Source organism: Drosophila ananassae, assembly GCF_017639315.1.
Source record: "Drosophila ananassae strain 14024-0371.13 chromosome 4 unlocalized genomic scaffold, ASM1763931v2 tig00000071, whole genome shotgun sequence".
NCBI lineage: Eukaryota > Metazoa > Arthropoda > Insecta > Diptera > Drosophilidae > Drosophila > Drosophila ananassae.
The window spans coordinates 2,747,628-2,768,534 of NW_025319041.1; the positions used below are offsets into that span (position 1 = coordinate 2,747,628).

Consider the following 20,907-nt stretch of genomic DNA (forward strand, 5'->3'; position numbering starts at 1 on the left):
TATATACTTGATCAGTATCACCTTCTGAATCGATATAATCCTGTCCGTCTGTCTGTTTTTACGCGATCATGTTTCAAGCTTTGCGCACATGCTGCCCTTGTCAATAGAGCCTCAACGCTAAGATTCTTTGAATTGGTGTGTTTTTACCTAGCGGTATAGGTTGCTGATAAGGATCAACGGGATCCGGGTTCCAATATGACAAAACTAGTAGCGCCCAACTATTTATACGACTCCTTCTATTTTCTGTAACAATACAAGCCCGCAGCCTCGACGGTAAACATTAAATCATTATCACACCAGAGTGGACCACTCTGGGCAACAAAGAAGAAGACAGGAGCAGACGGGCGGGATTAAATATAAGTGAACTAAAAGTAGACTAAATAAAGTTTAACTATATATTGAACTAAAAATTAGAGTATGTATTCGCCAATAGCCTAATAACAAGATTAAGTTTTCGGTTTCGCTTAAAATTATATACCAAAATTTTGAAAATTTAATTTTAAAAAAATGTTGAATTGAACAGTTCTGCTTTCGATCAAATTTTGTTAACTTTTGATTTGATAAGGGTCAAGAAGGCCGTAAAGTATCTTCCCAATTTTCCTGGTTCAAAAGATCAATATGTCATGTGGCGGCAAGCAGCACTTTCTGTGTATGCAACAATCAGGCCCTACGACGGCAGCTCAAGGCATCACCCAGGTATTTTAATAATCCGAAATTGTATTATAACCGAATCCGTGCCTTATTCTCGTTTAATACTGTTCTTAATTTTGATGCGATCATATCCCGCCTTGATTTTACATATTCAGATAAGCGTCCCTTACACCTTCTTTAAAGGGAGTTGTCCACACTACGACAGGGATAAACTAATTCTTATTTTCAATAAAACGATCACGACGCATGAACCTTGCTTTCCTTATGGACGACACACAAGGAAGAAAATTTCTTGCGCGTATTCATTTCCAGCCTGAAAAAACCTTACAGACCTACTATTTTCTACTCAATCCAAAAGTTTTGCTATAGGAACTTGCGCTGTCGCACGAAATCGAGTGTAACCATGAACAGAACGCGTTCGGGTCGCAATATGCAAAGTTCATTTAGGATGGAAGTCTCCATCAACAGGGACGTGCTGGCCAGGGGTGGTCTGAAGCAATTCAGACCAACTAGTTAGGCATGGTGAAAAAAGTCATTTTATCGTCAGTGGGAGGGCTCCCAGCCTGAACAAATTCTATCTGAATATCTGGAATAAATAGCCATTCATCTTTGACCTCGAAAAAAAGATTATAATTTTAATAAGGGCTCTCACTTCAGATTCATAGGTGTGCGCAAGTCACCAATATAAATGACATATCGACTTCAGAAAATGTAATTCGAAGACTATATGCAATGCTGAGTATTATTCTTAAACCTAGGAAAGGCAAGGCTTATCTTAACTCCGCAACTGGATATCACCAGATGAATCGTGCAGAAGCTGATAGAGATTTTTCCGTTAGCAGTGTTAAATATGAGTCTACCATTCGGCCTAAAAAAACTCATCCAGCATTTTTCAAATGGATATATCATAGACGATGTGCTAGAGAATAATCTCAATTTGTATGGCAAGTATTGAGTTTCTTGGATTTGTTGGCTCCAAAGAGGATATCCATTAAAGAAAGCCAAAAATAACATCTATGCCCAATAACATCTAAGGCTAAGGTTTTTCTTAGGGCTTAGGACTATTATCGATGATTCATCAAGGATTTCCTAATGATATAGGGGCCCTTGACTAATATCCATAAAGGAGAAACTGGTAAAGTTAAGAAGTTTTGTTTAAAGAATATACCTGTTGATGTCCAGATCAGTGCGTCTGACAGACTCAGAAGTATTCTTGCCTCTAAAGATGTCATCCTACACTACTCAAACTTTTCACGACCTTTCGACCTGACAAAGAACGCTGCTTCTACAGGTATTGGTAAGGTTTTATCTCAAAATAAAAGTCTGATTATCATGATACTGAGAACGCTGAAGAACAAGTCAGTAAACTAAGCCAGCAATGAGAGGGAGCAATTGTATGGGCCTTAGACATCCTCCGCCATAACATGTACGAAAAGATCGACATCAATATTTCTCACATTTGCGGTCTCCGATAAAATTCCGAGCTCTAAGACTAAGCGCTGGAAAGCGCGCATCGAAAGGAGCGGTACCAGAATCTGGATGGATTGATGGATATAATAATGAGGGACGAGTAAAAGGAAATAATGGTCATTCAGCGTAACAGGGCGCACAGAGCTGCCCAGGAAAATGTATAGCAGCATTTACTCGACTATTATTTTCCAAAAATGGGCAAGTTAGTATTCGAAGGGGTCCTAAAGTGCAGGGTTTACGAGAAAGCAAATTACAACAGGTATCCCAAAAAAAAAAGATCTTAGAGTGATTCTATAACCCACGGGCTTCGGTGAAATTTTACATGTCGATGTATTCTCAACAGCAGGGGAATATTTCCTTACGACAGTTGACACGTAGCAAAATAGCATGTTCTCATTGGTGCAACCTATTGCATCGCGTACTATTGAGGGTGTTAAAGCTCCCATTTTGCAGATGGTAAATGTTTTTCCCAGCTTTCGGACCATATACTAGGATAATGAGCAGGCTTTGGTTTCGACTACGAGCCTATCTTTGCTGAATTTTGTCGTTGTATAGTTTTTCAAACGGCCATTTGAAGAGATTTCACAGCACTTTATCAGTGATTGCCAGATGTTTGAAACTGCAACGGAAGATAAATTATGTTATACCAATTGAAACTGTCTATGCCAGCCTTGACCTTGCTTCGGAAAGCATTGCAAGAGCAGCTGAGTAGAAATAATCCGGCTCGACAAAATAGAGTTTTTGAGGTAGGCGGCAAGGTTCTGATAAAATCCAATAGACGTTTAGGAAAAAAAAATACTCCACTGTACGTCGAGAACGTAGTTAAAGCTGATGTGGAGACCACCGTTCTTGTAAAAGGAAGGGTGGTCCACACGGACAATATCAGACAGAGTTCGTGCTTTCGCGAGTCTATCCAACTTTTCAATACATTTAAAGATTTCCCTAGCGGTGTCAAATAAGGATATTAAGCTCAAACTTAGCTACCTGATGTGGCCCAAATGATTATAATTAAATATGTAAGCTTTTATACTTTTTAATTCGTTTAAAATTTAAGCTTATCTGTCCTTGCCTGGATCATGCGGCTAAGTAGATTCGCGCAGTCGGCGCTTCCTTTTGCAATGGCCCACCGGCTGCACCATTTGCCAAAGACGTCAGCGAAACCTGACCCCATAGATTCACTCAACATCATTTCATGCTGTGCCGCGCTGAGCCTATTTGAAAAGCCAAACATCGGAACACATGAAGGTTGAACTAAGGGTCAACTGCCTATCAATGGGCCATGACTGGCACACTATAAGAAAGGCCAAACATTGAAACACATGAAGGTTCAATATATTTGCGTCACTGATCTGCCTCAGTGTAAAAAGACACCACTGTAGGGGTGCCCTCGTAAAAAAGGTGCAACAGGGATCTCGGTTCTCTGCATCCTTTATGCCACACCCACTACGCTGGAACTGGAACAAACCGATCCTTTGCTCTTTCTTGCACATGTTCTTTAATTTGGAATATTTCAGGTACCCGAATCGATTGTGCCATTAACTGACTTTTCATTTTCGCTTTTTTTCAGGCAAACTTTATTGAAATTGTTTCACATTTTGTAAGTGTAAAGACTTTTCTCTTTTACTGCGCGTAACACAGGTTCTCCTTTGCCGTTTATTATGACTGCAAGGCTCTTATCGCACATTGTTTCGACAACGGTGAAGTTTCCGTGTTCTATCGCCTTGCTCTCTGAGAGAAAATTCTTTTGCAAGTCAGGCACACATAATACATTTTGACGTTCAATTTTAAATACACCACACATCGTAATTATCGACGGATTACTTTTCGATTTGGAAAGACACATTCATTGTTTGCTGACACACAAAGCGCCAGGTATTTATAGATAAGATGTTTAAGCCAAAAGTAACACCTGTGGAAAGCTGCTACCTATCTGCACGGTGTATCAACTTCGGCGATGTCAGAAGCTAGCTTTCCTTTGCAGTTAAGTAGAATCATATATTATATATATGTATCGGATCGGATGAAATCAATATTATAATAAAAATGTTGGAAACAGCCCCAATCATCTTTAAAACTATCAAGGTTGTGCAATTTTCGATCGCTCAGTTATATGGAAGCTCTAGGATATAGTCGGTCGATCCTTATGTAATTTGGCAGATCAAATTATTTGGCAGATTCGTTTGGCAGATATAGTCAGCCTTATGAAATTTTGTAGATAAGATATTTTTGCCAATTATAATATGTGTGGAAAGTCCCAACCCTCTAACCTCAAAAACACCAAAGTTATGGCATTTCCGATCAATCAATTATATGGAAGCTATAGGATATAGTCGACCAACCCCGGCTGTTCCGACTTATATACTACCTGGAAGGAAAAGAAGGATGTGTGCCTAGATTCAACTCGATAGCTATAAAACTGAGAGACTTGCGTAGAAAATGACAGGCCGACAGACATGCTCATATCGACTAAGGAGGTGATCCTGATCAAGAATATATATTCTTCATAGGGTTGGAGATGTCTCTTTCAACGCGTTGCACACTTTTGACCAACATTTTAATACCTCTGCAAGGGTACAAAAATGCAAAAAGTGAAATTTGAAAATTTTTCAAAAATTTGAAAATATTGATGGAAACTTTATTGGCAGTTGGTTGCAACCCTTTTTTTTCAAAAAATATTATTTCATCCGACCCAAATTCTCGTAGCTGTCATTTTGGGATACTGAGAGTTTTAGTTGGTGGACCGCCTTTGAAGAGTCCGTCAATTAAGTTGAAGAGTTTTCTTAAAAGAAGTAGAATGTTGACCACCTTTAGAGAGTCCAACAGCCTTAGAGTCATGTTTGATGATTCAAGCAAGCGCTTAAGGAACCGTGATTCTTGGCGCAACTAATGCCCAAGGTAAACGAGCCGGGTTGGGCCATTACCCAAACATAGAAGGTAGTCTAGTTTCGAAGCATACAAATGGACAGAAAAGGCGTACGCCTTACCGCGTCTTTAATTATCACAGCCATAATTTACAATTTGTGTTCGCGTTAACAAGTCGGTCTTGAACTGAAAAGATTTCTCAGAATCAAAGTTGGCTTTTAGGCAGTTTGAAGGATGGTCGTCTATAAAACAAGAAAAGCATCAATTTAAATACGCAACGCTATGGGATCGAGGCCTGGCAAGAATTTTTTACTAAAAAACAAGAAAGGAAAGCTAACTTCGGGCGGAGCCGAAGTTGATATACCCTTGCAGTTCAGTCGCAGTCCGCTAGGTGGCGCCACGCATCTTATATTATTAGATATATAGAAGATCGTATATAGTCGGCCGATCCTTATGAAATTTGGCAAATCAGATTATTTTGTCCAAAATAGAATCTGTACCAAGTCCCATCTTTCTAACTTATAACCAAAGTTATGCCAATTCCGATCGTTGTATGACAGCTATAGGATATAGTCGGCCGATCCTTATGAAATTTTTTACATAAGATATGTTGGTCAAATATAACATGTGTGGAAAGTCCCAACCCTCTATCTTAAAAAACAACGTGCAAGGAAAATAAGGATGTGTGCAAAGTTTCAACTCGATAGCTCTAAAACTGAGAGACTAGTTTGCGTAGAAACCGACAGACAGACGGACAGACGGACCGACGGACAGACGGACATGCTTATATCGACTCAGGAGGTGATCCTGATCAAGAATATATATACTTTATAGGGTCGGAGATGTCTCCTTCACTGCGTTGCACACTTTTGACCAAAATTATAATACCCTCTGCAAGGGTATAAAAAACACACCCACTTTGCTTTTTTAACTTTTTTAAATAAACTAGATTATTGAAAAACGGTGGTAGTCAACTGCCGCATCTAAAAACTGTAGGATTCGAAAATTATGGAATAATATTAGGATTATGGATTTTCAAATATTATGTTTATTGTTGCAGGTTTTGCACCTGCATGTTTTTGACTACGATCGGTTCTCAAGAGATGACTCCATAGGAGAAGTGTTCTTACCCCTCTGCCAGGTGATTGATTTAATAAATATTACCAAATTAGCTTAATATATTTTAAATATTTTTTAGGTCGATTTTGCCGGTAAGCAGTCATTTTGGAAAGCCCTAAAGCCCCCTGCAAAGGATAAATGTGGAGAACTTCTTTCATCACTTTGTTATCATCCTTCTAATTCTATTTTGACTCTGACGTTGATTAAAGCCAGAAACCTCAAGGCTAAGGATATTAATGGAAAATCTGGTAAAAGCCTTTGGTGGAACCAATATTGATAAAAATTATACATTCTGAAATAATGATAAAAAGAAATTCTACTCATTCAGTTAAGTGACAGTTTTATGACAACACATATATAAAATTTTATATACAACCCTAGTCATAATTATTTTCACAACACACAATTATTTGCACATCCAAACTTCTTTTATTTGTTATTCTTGTTGTTGTTGAACGATTTCACTGAAACAAATGTTATTGCGTAGCTTGATCCTTGCTGAAGGGACACAAAAAGAAATGGGAAAAATAGAGGTTCATAGGAAAAATCTAAAAGCAAAAGAAAAAAAGATTATCAGTTGTCAGAAGTATTTGCACGCGTTTTCGGTGCGTAAAAATTATATTCACAAAAGTTAGTTTGATTTATTTCAGCTTAATATAATATCTAATTTTAGCAACAGATTTTCCTAATTTTATCAAAATACATTAATAATATTTAGTTACACCACCTTTGGCATCAATGACAGCTTTTAGTCTTTTAGGTATTGTTGGGCCAAGCAGCCACCAAAAGGTGCATTTAAAATAATCATAAAATGCTAAGCTGCACCTGTTGTTATCAGCATGTTTTCGTCTCTGTTTTGTCTCCCAGTTTCGCATGCGCTTTATTGTTATTTGTAGCGTATGCGCTTTGGGGAGCTTTGGTTGAGCTTCTGCGCAAGCTCTTGGTTTTGGGTTTGTTGTGATTTGGCGTTGATTGGAGCCGCATAGATTAGGGTTAAATTGAACCCGCAATAAAATATATTGAGCTCTGATTTGAAACGCGTGTATTTATTCGGCTGCTGGTAAAAACGATTAATAGCACAACATTGGTGACCCCGACGTGATTTCATCCCGGTTTATTATTGTTATCAGCATTAAAAGTGCCAAGAAAACGGCCTTGTTGTTGTTGCTACAAGTTGCATTTTAATTGAAGAATGGAGTCTGGAGCTGAGATTATTGGAGCTGCTGCCGCAAACCGGGAAAGGATGCTGCGGAAAAGAGCAGAGGTGGCCTGCCAAGAAATGGAGGCGCTGCATCATAAGGTGAAGGCTGCGGCGCGGACTGAGGATTCTTCCATTATGGCGCTGGAGTCGGTGGAGAAGCGTTTGCGTGAGCGGTTCACCGCGCTTCAAGAAGAGTTGGAGGAGCTTAGTTTTAGCGAGATCGGGAGTGATCTGTATTGGAAATTCTCGCAGCTGGCGACTGATGTGGAAGTGGAAATTCAGGTGGAGGTTGCCAAGCGCTCCATTAGAATCGCTGCCCACTCCACACTTCTCGACGGTGCCAGCGTATCGCCAATGCCATACAAGCCAGCCCCCTCCTTGCCACCGTTGCCGATGCCAACATTCAGCGGCGGCTATGCCGAGTGGCCGGATTTCTGCGCCCTTTTTAAGACCACGATCGACAGCCATCCTCACCTAACGAAAATGGAAAAGCTCCGGTGGCTCATTTCATGCCAGCGCGAGTCAGCCTTGGATACGGTGAGAGCTCTGGAAATTAATGACGCGAACTACGATGTGGCCCTTGACCTATTGCGCAATCGTTTTAGTAATCGGCGTTTAATATTTCAGTCTCACATTAATGAGATCCTGCAGCTTCGTGTGGTCGAGCCAGGATCTGTTACTACTTTGCGGGAGCTATCGGATCGGTTCAATGGGCATATGCGGGCTCTTCTGAGTTCCGGATCAGCTGCCGAGATCCAAGGATGCTTGCTTATCCAGATTATCCTGCAGAAGTTGGATCCTGCCACAAAGGCCAAGTGGGAAGACACTCTCGCCGGAAGCAACGACAGCATTCCGTCTTGGGAGTCCATGGCACGATTCTTGGAGCAAAGGTGCCGGACTCTTGAATGCGTCGAGTTTTCTTTGGCGGCGTCTCCCCCAGCTAACCAAGTGGGCCGAGGTAGATCTTGGAATAACCGATCTTCGTGCATGGTTATTAACGCCCGTCCTGCTCTATGCGCCCTGTGTGGCATTTCGGTGCACGAGCTTCCTTCTTGTTCAAAATTTAGTGCTTTGACAATTGAAGAACGGTACGACGAAGTGCGGCGTCTAGCTCGCTGTTTTGTTTGTCTGGAGGATGGCCATCTCGCTCGCGGATGCTCAGCTTCCCGCTGCTCGACGTGCAATCACCGTCACCATATTTTGTTGCACCCTCGCGGGCAGATTTCACCCGCACGAGTCTCCCGTCCCATCGGTGCCGTTCCTGTTGCGCACCCATCCCGCTCAATCAACCCTGTTATGAACCAGGATCGCAATGCTGAGCTAGTGCTCCTGCCAACAGCCAATGTACTCGTTCGTGGTCGATCTGGAGCCTTCTTGCCTTGCCGAGTTTTATTGGATTCCGGCTCACAAGTGCACCTCATCTCGTCGCGGCTGGCGAATGAACTTCAGCTTGGCCGTTCCAAATGCTCCACTACGGTGGCCGGTTTCGGCGGCGCTGGGTTTGATACGGATGGAGCATCCGTTAATGTGTGCTTGAAGTCCCGCCTTAGCACGTACTCAGTGGAAATTGAGGCTGTTGTAGCTTCACATATAACGGACTATCAACCTAGCCAGGACATAGAAGCTGCGCGCTGGAAGATTCCTGGCAATTTGGATCTAGCTGACCCTAACTTCTACAAAACGCAGCGAGTGGACCTGTTGATTGGAGCCAGCTTATTCTTTGACCTATTGTCGGCTGGTCAAATCCAATTAGGTCACGGGCTTCCCATTGCCCAGAATACGCGATTTGGCTGGGTGATTTCTGGACGCGGTGAACTATCACGGGATGTGTCGTCGCTCTATGCTAGGAAAGACAACCCAAGGAATACCCACTGGAATGATGTGACTGCTGCCCCTTCCAACAGTGTTATTGAAGGCCCACCCTTCAATGGGGGGAGGATGTTGGGCCAAGCAGCCACCAAAAGGTGCATTTAAAATAATCATAAAATGCTAAGCTGCAGCTGTTGTTATCAGCATGTTTTCGTCTCTGTTTTGTCTCCCAGTTTCGCATGCGCTTTATTGTTATTTGTAGCGTATGCGCTTTGGGGAGCTTTGGTTGAGCTTCTGCGCAAGCTCTTGGTTTTGGGTTTGTTGTGATTTGGCGTTGATTTGAGCCGCATAGATTAGGGTTAAATTGAACCCGCAATAAAATATATTGAGCTCTGATTTGAAACGCGTGTATTTATTCGGCTGCTATTAAAAACGATTAATAGCACAACAGGTATTGACCTAACCAAAGTTTGGGCAAATTCAAGGGACCAAACGGACCAAATTTCGTCAATTTGAGCCATGACTCCGTCGCGTTTTCGATTTTTATCAATGGTTCTTTGATTTTTTAAAAAAGCCCAAACGTTTTCGATGATATTTAGATCTGGGCTTTGAAGGGCCAAGGAAGAACCGACCGATTAAGGGCGTTCAAAAATTTGGTGGGTATCCTACCCTTGGTCATTAAGGATTCGAACGTATCCGATCTGGTTTAAATATCCTTCTATCGGTACGAGGTCTCCGAATCCATAATAGGAAGGCATGCCCAGAACATGACTGTGCCACCACCAAACCTATTGATTGGCTGGGCTGCCAAATGCTTTTGGTTTTTTTTCAAATGCCTAAAATGATGACTGTCGGACCCTTGGTACTGAAATGCAGCCTCATCCGTCCATAAAACATTAAACCAATAGTCAAGAGGCTTCTTAATATATTCCAATGCAAATTGCAGACGTATTGTTCGGTTGGTTGGTGTGATGTCAATCACTTTGCGGGCAACATATGTATTAAAATCAGCTTCTTTTAGCCTGCGACGAATTGTAGAATCACTTATTTGTTTACCAAGTGTATTTTTTGATTCTTGTGCAATTTTTACTGGACTTGCACTTGGATTGCTCGCTACAACTCCCAGTAAGTGCCTGCATTGTCTTTGGTCCAACATAGGTTTTCGGCCTGATCTTTTCTTATTTTTTCAAGTGCCAGCTTCTTTTATCTTTTTTACTAAGTAGTAGACATTTCTCCGCATAATTCTATACAATTTAGTGATTTCAGCTGCTGAAATACCGTCATTAAGCTAAGTAACAACTTTAGCCCGGAGCTCAAGGGTTAACTCCCTTGATTTAGGCATTTTGTTTAGACAAATGTAAACGATAAATTATTATTTTTATTGAATTTTCACCGAATTGAATTTATTAGAGCAAACGAACCGCCACTTGTCGCTGAAAACCAAATACTAATGACGAAATTGTGAAAATAATTTTGACGCACCGAAAACGTGTGCAAATACTTCTGACAACTGATAAGCTTTTTTTCTTTTGCTTTTAGATTTGTACTATAAACCTCTATCTTTCCCATTTCTTTTTGTGTCCCTTCAGCGAGGATCAAGCTACGCAATAACATTTGTTTCAGTGAAATCGTTCAACAACAACAAAAATAACAACTAAAAGATGTTGGGATGTGCAAATAATTGTGTGTTGTGAAAATAATTATGACTAGAGTTGTATATCGAAAATATCAGATAAAGTTGGCCGAACCTTACGATAAGTTCATTATAAACACAATTTCTTAAGATCATTATCATTTCTTAAATTATTCCAATAAAAAAGTCTCTAGATTCTTTATTTAAAACCTAAATGTTATGTGATTTGCCATCCTTCAGTTAAATGACAGTTGTTCAGTTACCGAGCGTTTTCGAGAGCTTTAATTAATGTTCAAAATCTAGGCTTTAATAAAAACAACCTCTGTTAGATTTATATGTATAAACACATTTTATTTTTCTAACTTGATTTGGTTGATATACAAAATACATATGTGATCTGTGCATAGGGTTAAAGACCAATAGAAGTGAGAAGTGAGTGACGCGGGAGCGCGGCTTAACGCTTGATGCTGCGGAGCGACTGAGAGATACCGCGAGTGCGCGAGACAACGCTAGCGTATGACGGCAGATGCAGGTGGCCGATTGAATGCACGAGAGCGGGCGACTTGTAGCTCCGGCACTTTTAGGCAGCAGGCACTTGTAGCACTTGTATCATTTCCGTTTGGAGGTGAACGCTCCCCGAAATTATGGTCGTTTAGAACGCCCAGCATCAACGGGGACAACTGATTCTCTTCGCAGGAGTAGACGCTGGCAATCGCCAAGTCCATCCTCCCAGTTGGATCCTCTTGTATCCTCATGAGGGTCTTATCATTGTCATGTCCTTTACCTCCACAAACATCGCAACCGAGTCGAGTTTTTTAGATTGAGAGCAATACAAGAGACAGATAAATTTTCCCCACACAAAGCAGCTCGTAAAATAATCCAGCTCCAATCAGCAAATCCATTCACTGAGGCTTGTGAAAATGAGGATCCGGTTGCTTTGCATTGGCGGGAATTTTCCAAGAGCTGTCCAAAGCAAAATTGGGCTGAAGGTCAGTGATGTTGGAGGTTACGATCGCCGAGTAGTCAGCATTGAGATTGCAAGCTGACTTGCACAGAAAACCCATCCGTAGAGAACCCTGCGTCATCTATACCGGAAGCAGACACCGGAGACCTTATCTTCCGCAGCTGCAGCTGCCAGCCTTGAAGTGACTAGATTTACCTGCATGCCAGAATCGAGAAGCGCTCGGCAGGGCAGTAGAACTCCAGAGCGGTTCCTGACTAAAATATTGGCAGTGGCTAGCAGCACCACATAACCGAAACGATCCTTAGCGACGAAAGAATTGACGGCATCAGACGCTGAACGAGAAACAGTGTCGCTAGATGCGGAGAGGAGCTTATTATGTAAGAATGGCCATCACAGATCATGCATGCGGAAGAGTTTGCAATCACAAATGGAGAATTACCTGGATGAATGGGTCTACGTCGACCTACCGCAAGGTTTGGCATATGATGTCGTCAGTAAATCCATGCCCTCCAAAGTCCAGCATGTCTGCTCGAGAAAACTGGCGATGGACTCCAAAATTGGAATAGAATCCAAGGAATCCGAGTCAACTTGCACTTAGACTCCACTTATGCTACGTGGCATCAAAGAAAGTTCTGCCGAACGACGCAGTGTTGAACTCGGCGGCAACAAACTGGAGCGCCGCATGATCTCCTGGTCCAGGATGAATCGTGCCTCCCTCGCCCATCGTTGAAATTGGCGCGCAGATCGCTCCTGAGTTCCGCAACATCCAACATCTAGGCACGACAAAAGTTATATAGGATCTAAGTAATATTTACTATTCACCGATAACTGTGAGTTAAAAATTTGATTTCAGATTAGGTTAGGTTAATCTAGGTTAAGACGGTGACGGTTTCCTCCTAGAGAGGCTGCAACATACTTAGCGACCGTAATCGGTCGCTTGTGATACCGTAAACTGGATCTAATTCCCTTTTCCGTAGGAGTGCGAAAGTTCTAACAGTTTCCCCACACTGAGGCTTAGGTTAATTGTGAAGCTATAATAGTGTATCCTGTTTAGATCCATTTCTAAGCACTGGTTCTATTTTATGTTCGTGATATTGTTATTTTTATTAATTAAATCACGACGGGGTCACCAATGTTTGGTCATTGATATTTTTCAATGACTTAATAACACGAAATTAATTATTTTTAGAACGTTATAATATTGTTTATTTATGGGCGCATATGAAACGAATGGACAAGAGTGAGCCCGCCTTAGAACAAAGACTAAACGAAAGCTCGCCAGCTTAATGCAAAAAATAAAGCCCGATGAAGCCGAACGGCCGATAAGAGTCGGCTTGCTATAAGAAAAACTATAGGTATTACATTTTAGTGATTTAATCAATGCTGCCTTAACCGACAATCTATATGACAGTTTTCGAGTTGCTGGTGATGAAGCTAATCAATTTAAAAGTCGCTTGGCTTTCACTGTATATTTTTAATTCTCTTGTGTGAAGTTATCACCTCTGCTTGAAAAACACTGTAGTGATTAAGTAAACTAAAAGAGGCTCTGATGCCTAGTTAATTTTCCCATTCCCGTTGAGAAAGGAATTTGGGAATATTCTCTGAGAGTCCAGTAGTCTGTACTGTTGAGAAGTAATGGTGGAGTGTCCCGTGATAAAACGGCTCCATTGATGGAGTTTCTATCAGCCTGATTGCCGCTGCCTAAGCCTGCTTAGTCCTGGATCAGGTCGGCTGAGTATGGCGTTTAGGGCTTCGTTAGGAGTGGATCGGAGTGCGCCACTTTTTTTCGCGCGACTCCCAATGCATACGTTCAGCCCCCTGGTGGGAATAGATCCGAGATAGAGTAAGGGTGGAGTAGGAAAGAGTAAGATATTACCAGGAAGAGTGTTGCACAGATAAGATGTTTAGAATAAAGGATTTTAGGTTGTAATTAGAGCATAGCGACAAATTGTGGTTCAGACTATTGTAGTCCGAACATACTACCCTAAACGGATCATGTTGGGCATATTTCGAACTGCAATGGATAAGGAGTAGAAAACATAAGTTTCTATGCCAACTGTATATTGCCATTAATAAGATTATATGGAAACACGACACCCACCATCGTTTTATGGTTAGTTAATGATAGTAAGTTGATTAATAAAAGTCTACTATGGTAAAAAGGAAGGTGAAATCAGGATCTTTTGTTTTCTACAGATTCTAAACTCTGTATTGAGGACTCCAGACACATGATCCACACTCAAGAATCATGATACAAAGATCCACACCAATGATATATACAAAGTTTTTATCAAGATCGGATAGTTTGATAAAATTACATTTAGATCCATTAAGCTTTAGATTATTTGCTAACAACCAATTTTGAAATTTATCCAAATCGGATTGAAGTCAAGATTGGGCTATAGTGAATCTATACTGGAAACAAAGCTTAACATCATTAGCGTACATAAGTACAAGTGAATCATTTGAGGAAAGGGGCGAATCGAACAAAGTCAAAGAATTTACTGAAATCGGTGTTGTTTAATGAGATTAGTTTATCTCAACTATTTTAAAAACAAAAGGTGGCTGTTTAATATAAACTTTCCAAAACGACGAAAGAAAAATACAAGCACTCGGCTAGACGTTAGAATTCGCTTTATTCAACCGAAAAGAAATTAAGCCTAGCCTATCTATTGCGGAGAAGCAGGGCGAAGTCGCAACAAGAGAGCGCACCTGAGCTTTAATTTCGTTCGCTAACTTAGACTATACTTCAATATATTCTCGACTTCAGAATTTAATTATGCTACTAATGTAATTATGCTACACCGGCCCCGATGAAGGCCTCCATCCGGCTTCACCCAACCGGCAGCCTAGCCAGCTTATGGATCGCCCTCTTGAATATCGCTCCAGCGCTAGTCCTCACGACGGCGACCCTGACCCTTCTGTCCGCGCCGGCATGTGCTTCGACGGTGGCGGTGATCCAATGTGGGGCGGCTGGTGATATTCTGCGACCAGGACCAGATCGCCCTTCCTGACGTCCTCCTGCTCCCGACCACACCTGTAGGCCCAAGACGTACTCCTGGGACCACCGTTGCCAAAACGTTTGCTTGATTGACGAGACAAGCCGCCATCGTCGCAAGCACGTTAGACCCTGCTGGTCCGGGGTCCGCGGTGCTGGTGGGGCGATGAGCGGCCCGCCTGTCAACAAGTGCCCGGGAGACAACGCCTCGCCGTCGCTTGGGTCCTAACTGAGGGCGCCCAGGGGCCGCGAATTTATCACGGCTTTGACTCCAACAAGGACGGTCTGCAGCTCATCTGCGGTCAACGTCGCGCTGCCCACCGCTCGTAGGAGTAGGTGCTTTGCAGATTTGACACCTGCCTCCCATAGTCCGCCCATGTGCGGAGCCCGCAGCGGTATGAACGCAAATACGTCGCGTTGTCGCAGTGCACGATCTGCGGACATCCTCGGTGCCCAACGAACCTTTGAAATGACAATAAAAAGGAGTCAGTTGATAAATCAGATACTACTTCTAAACAAACTGCCTTGGACGCAAAACAAACAAAAAGCGCAATGTAGGACTTTTAGGGTGGCCTACCACGAATTTTCAATGTCGTCTCAATGGGCCACAGAAATCCACGCCACATATGGAGAATGGGCGGAGTGCACGGACTCTAAGGGTAAATCTCCCATGATTTGAGTCATCAGATGAGGCTTGCATTTAATCGGTCGATATCTGACTTCAGATTTCCTGCGCGTTTACTAAACACGCTGTCGCAATAGACTCACCAGTGCTCGTGGACCCGCATGAAAATTCGTCTCCTGCAAGTATCTGACAAAGCTCTGGACAAATTGAGAGCGCTTTGTCAACAATAATGGAAACTTGGCATCATACAATATAAGAGCATTAGCTAGTCGCCCCCGACCCGCAACAACGAAAAGGCAAGCACAGCCTGAGAAGCTTCATGGGCAAATGGATTTAGCTTCTGTTACTTCTGTTACGGGGACTCGTTGGCCACTTATCTTCCGGCTCCGTTAAAAATGATGGACCTGTAAACCAGATCGATTCCACCGTCTCCGTAACGTATCCACCTCTTGACACGATATCTGCAGGGTTCTGTTTAGTTGGTACATGCCGCCACGTGCTATCCTCTGACCACTCAGAGAAAAAAAACAAGAGAGGAAAGCTAACTTCAGGCGGAGCCGAAGTTTATGTACCCTTGCAGTTGAGTCGCAGTCCGCTAGGTGGCGCCACGCATCTTATATTATTAGATATATAGTGGATCGTATATAGTTGGCCGATCCTAATGAAATTTGGCATACCGAATTATTTTGCCCAAAGAGAAATCCCTTGAAACTCCCATCCTTCTAACTTGAAAAACAAGGAAGTTATGGCATTTCCGATCAATCAGTTATATGGCAGCTATAGGATATAGTCGACCGATCCCGGCCGTTCCGACTTATGTCCTGCCTGCAACAGAAAGAAGGGTATGTGTAAAGTTTCAACTCGAAAGCTTTAAAACTGAGAGACTAGTTTGCGTAGAAACAGACAGACGGACATGCTCATGTCGACTCAGGAGGTGATCCTGATCAAGAATATATATTTCCACACATGTTATATTTGACCAACATATCTTATGTACAAAATTTCATAAGGATCGGCTGACTATATCCTATAGCTGCCATAGAACGATCAAAATTGGCATAACTTTGGTGTTTTTTTTTTTTTTTTTTTTTACCTTTGCGGGTCTCTTAAGTAATTATAGTCGACATTTGATCGAAAAATAGTGCTTGCAATATACAATATTGCACATGGATGGGCGCAACAAGCAAAGAACTCCGCTGGCTGCCCTTGTACGTCTTGATTCCTCGTATTGTTAAATCGGATCGGGCACGAACTCTGATTCCATCTCAGACCGAGTAGAAAGGTGGGTTAAACTTTTTCCGGTAGGAGGGTTCCGTGAAGGGCGAAAACCAGGCGAAGGAGAAGCGTCCAAACACAGACTATATACTTTTGAGGCGCGATTTCTTGGCCCACCGAGCCTCCTCCTTCTTCAGCTGTTCGATTCCCGTTTGATCGTTCAGTATTGCTGTCAGCTGAGTGGCCAGCATTATTATGGTGAAAATTTCAAACATAAGCCCCTCGAAGGTGAGAAAGAGCAGCTGAAAAATGGTGGCCGGCGGCGAGTACGGCGAGCAAGTCGTTCTTCACACACTCTGCAAAATGGGTAAGCACCATGAAGAGCGTGTGTACTGAAATCGAGGCAGTGTAGAATGTGAAGAGCACAAAGTACTTCTGGTTATTCTCGCCCACGCAGTTGTTGACCCACGGGCAGTGGTGATCCATCTTTCGGATGCATCGCTGACAGACGGAGCAATGATATGCCCTGTCCGGTTTGATGCTGCAGCATTTGGGGCACTTGTAGAACATTTGTCCCTCCCGGTAACCCATCTGCTCAATCATCTCCTTGGTGGCGTTGCCACGGGGCACAGCACCCGGGTCCGATAGCATTGTGCGTATGTGGGAGGCAAATGCCAAAAAGGCCAATGTCTGGAATATAGCCATGTTTATGGTGCTGAAGACTGTGTAGTTGCTGGGCAGCAGTATGAGCCGCATAACTACAACTCGGCGAACAGAATGAGGAGCCATGTCATTATGACGCACACGATACCGCAAATGTCCTTGACGCACCAGGTCCTGTTTCCGCAGCAGCGATTTTGATAGTCCACGCCGCCAAATCCTCCAGTCCCGCCATGGGCAGGTGAGAGCGCCGTGTAGGAGTAGTTCATGATGATGAATTAAGAATACTGGTTCATCAATATCCAGATAAGCCCTCCGGACTGCAGACCGTCAGCTAAAGGCTGGCAGATTGATAAAAACCAAGCGAACAAAAAAATACCAAACTTCATGGTGAAAATTCGAATTTCATAAGGATCGCCATCTATATGCGATCCGCTATATATCTAATAATATAAGATGCGTGGCGCCACCTAGCGGGCTGCGACTCAACTGCAAGGGTATATAAACTTCGCTTCCGCCCGAAGTTAGCTTTCCTTTCTTGTTTTTTTTATTTTTATGGTTAATGCAAACCACCTTATGTTAATTTATTTTATAAGAGTTTGAAAAATGACTCAGCTACAATCAACATAACATATCTATCCGCTTAGGTTTATAAAAATATGGGTCTGCTAAGGACAAGTTCTTTGGTACGGATAGCCTGAAATGGATTTAAATCCAAAAGTTGAACGGAAACTCGCTACCATTGATTCTCGAATTCACCACGGTGTTTATCTTTTTCTTTACTTGTGAATTAGATTGACCAATTTCAAGCAAGTTGATGCACGATTCCTCCCTACGGATTTGTAAGCGTTGAGCAAGATCTTCAGTAATGAAGTTCATTTGTGACCCTGAGTCAAGTAATGCTCGGGCCAATATGTGCTCACCATTTTTTGTTCGAACGCTTACCATCGACGTTGCTAACAAAACCCTTTCTAGAGACGACGCATGAAAAGCATGTGAAGTAGAAGGACCATCATTCATTAACACTGAAGGAGGATTTTGTGTGGGTGGTGGTAACGCTAAGTAATTTTCAGCCACTGTAAATCGGGGCAGAAGGTTATGGTGCAATCTTGCACAGATTTGACACATGGTCGATTTGCACTTCGCTACCGTGTGACCTTTTCGCAGACAATTCAAACATAGGGAGGCTGACTTAACAAACTCAAACTTTTGCATTTCAGCAAGGCGAGCGAACGGACTGCACTGGGCGAAAAAATGGTTGTTAGCGTTACAATAACTGCAAGCTGGTTTGGCGTTGGAAGAAGAACAAGCCAACGAAGTTCTATTCAGTTGCTTGCTGAACCCAGTTTTTTCTTGTTTTGAGTTGCCAGTCTCTTCAGCGGACAGATGCTGGTATCTACGATTTAGTATTTTTTCGAAATCGGACCACAGCGGCAATTCCTCATAATCCAGTGACTCTTCCCATTTTTGCTTGGTCACTGGATCCACTCTACTCAAAACTAAATGAATAATCATTGAGTTTGCAATTTTAGTATCATCTCCTATGGATAATAGTGATCCATAAATTGATGACACAGTGTCGATGAGACCCCTCAACGACGACGCAGGCGGCTGGGAAATTTTTGGAAGGCTGAACAGTTGACATATTTGGTTCGCAAAGATGAGACATTCGTTATCATAAACTCTTTTTAGACTAGCGATAGTTTTGTCGTAATTACTCTCGGTGACTTGGAATGTCTTGATAGTTCCTAAGGCATCACCAGAGAGGCAAGAAATTAAATGATTAAATTTCTCGATAACTGGAATGTTCACATCTTTTTCAACTAATGTCTCGAAAAGACTTATGAAATTTTTGAAATCCGAATAATTTCCACTGAATTTTGACAATGCCAAACTGGGAAGTCGAGCTCGAGTTGGGGCTGCAGAAATTACAGTAGCCGGATTAAGCTGAATTGAAGGCATTACATAAGGACATAATCCTTGCCTTGGTAGTTATTCCTAATTCTTCCAACTCGGCTCCGAAATCATCTAATTCATCTATTTGCTCGATCTGGTCTTTCAACTCATTTGCTTTAGAAATTGTCTCATCTAAAACCTGAAGCCTGCATTCTAGCTCCGTCTTTTTTAGAGGAAGTGATCCAGCTTCCAAACGTTCGTCTAACCGGCGAATGCTTTTTACTTTAACATTTAATCTTCTTTTTAAATCATGAAGGGTCGTGAAATTAATTTTGGGTTTATTACTCTCCATTCTATAAAATTATTGCTTTTCTAAAAAGAAGCGTCTTCAAAACAATTTTGATATTTAAAAAATTATTTAAATTTTAATAAATAAATAAAATTTTAATAGGTAAATAAAATTAAATAAATTTTAATTTTAATTTTTTTATAATAAAAAATAAATTATTAATTTTCAACCAACGAAAACAATAATTAATTAATTAATTGATAGGCGAATAAATAGATACTCGAGGCACTGAGTATTTAAATATTTGTTCGCCAGTGATATCGAAAACAATATACCGAACCAAATTGTAGGGTATCGCGTCACTTGGAGTGCCGTTGAACAAAAGGCGAAAAAATGCATATACGTGCATACATACAGCAACGGATAACGGAGGGAGCGAAAACGATAAGTTCACCGCTTCATCTATTTGTATGTACCAATTATTTATGCACAAATATATAATACAATTTTTTGGCTGCACTTTATCTATTTTATTGGCAAATATTTACAATATTGAGAACGAGGGGTAGGGGGCGACAGTGATTTTGGAATTTAATTTATATTCATTTATATTGGCAATATTTTAATGAAATTTATATACAACTTTAGTATTCACTTTAGCTCTACTATTTTAAAGTAAGTATGCGCCAAGAATTGAAAGGAGGGTGCAATATTCCAGCACAAGACGAATATTAATTTGTCTTTTCTCGACTTTCAATTTTTAGTACACTCGATGCAGGTGCAGGGCATGGGGATGACGATGACTCCTTCACTAAAGGCGCTGAATCAATAAATGTTGTTTCGCGACGCGAACTTTAAATTGTTTTATGTTTCTCAAAGTTCACAGCCCTACCGTCGCGAGCCACTTTTTATTTTTATTCTTGGTTTCTATGTCTTCTTTGTGTCACTGTTACTAGTTGAACCAAAAAGAACCAGAAAGAAACCAGCTTATCTATTGCGGCGAAGCGGGGCGAGTTCACAAGAGAGTGCAACTGAACTTTTATTTCGCTCCCCCTCCGCCCTATGCTAACTTAGACTAGACTTTAATTTGTTCTGGACTTTAGTATTTAATTATGCTACTAATCTAATCTAATGCTACAGGTGTAAATGACGTCTGTTTGAAATCCATTCCGAAACAAGATATAAAGTGGTGCTGCTCGCTGGATCTTTCCTAACTGGGGATGTTATTCTTTTTGTGGACTGGCCACCTTACTAGTACTCCATACCATAGTATAGGTCTGTCTATGGCCTTATACCCAGCTTACTATATAGGGAGGCATGCTGATTTTGTGCCTATTGCTTTTTTTGAAGGTGAAAAGGTAACTTTCCTTGACCTTACTTCTATGTTTAGATTCGAGTTAAGCTCTTTGTCTATTACTACCATGGGGGATGATTGGCCCCGTTGGAGAAGGAAAGTATTGGTTGTTTTGCCTTGAGGGGACGAGGGGTGGGTAATTCTGTTTTTTACTTTCCTCT

General features: G+C 41.7%; 1 protein-coding gene and 1 pseudogene across 6 annotated transcripts in view; one reads left to right on the forward strand and one right to left on the reverse strand.

Moving 5' to 3' along the window:
- LOC6503310 (synaptotagmin-7) overlaps positions 1-20,907 on the forward strand; it is a 203,735-nt gene that overhangs the window by 138,186 nt on the left and 44,642 nt on the right. For all 6 annotated transcript variants that reach the window (XR_006507919.1, XM_044717819.1, XM_001967487.4 and 3 more), the window contains 2 exons: positions 6,044-6,124; positions 6,182-6,350. Coding sequence is in view for 5 of the 6 variants with exons in the window: in XM_044717819.1 (XP_044573754.1) it covers positions 6,044-6,124; positions 6,182-6,350 (250 nt within the window). In the remaining variant the exon portion in view is untranslated. The remainder of the gene's footprint in view (positions 1-6,043; positions 6,125-6,181; positions 6,351-20,907) is intronic.
- Positions 16,518-17,476, reverse strand: LOC6503312 (annotated as a pseudogene).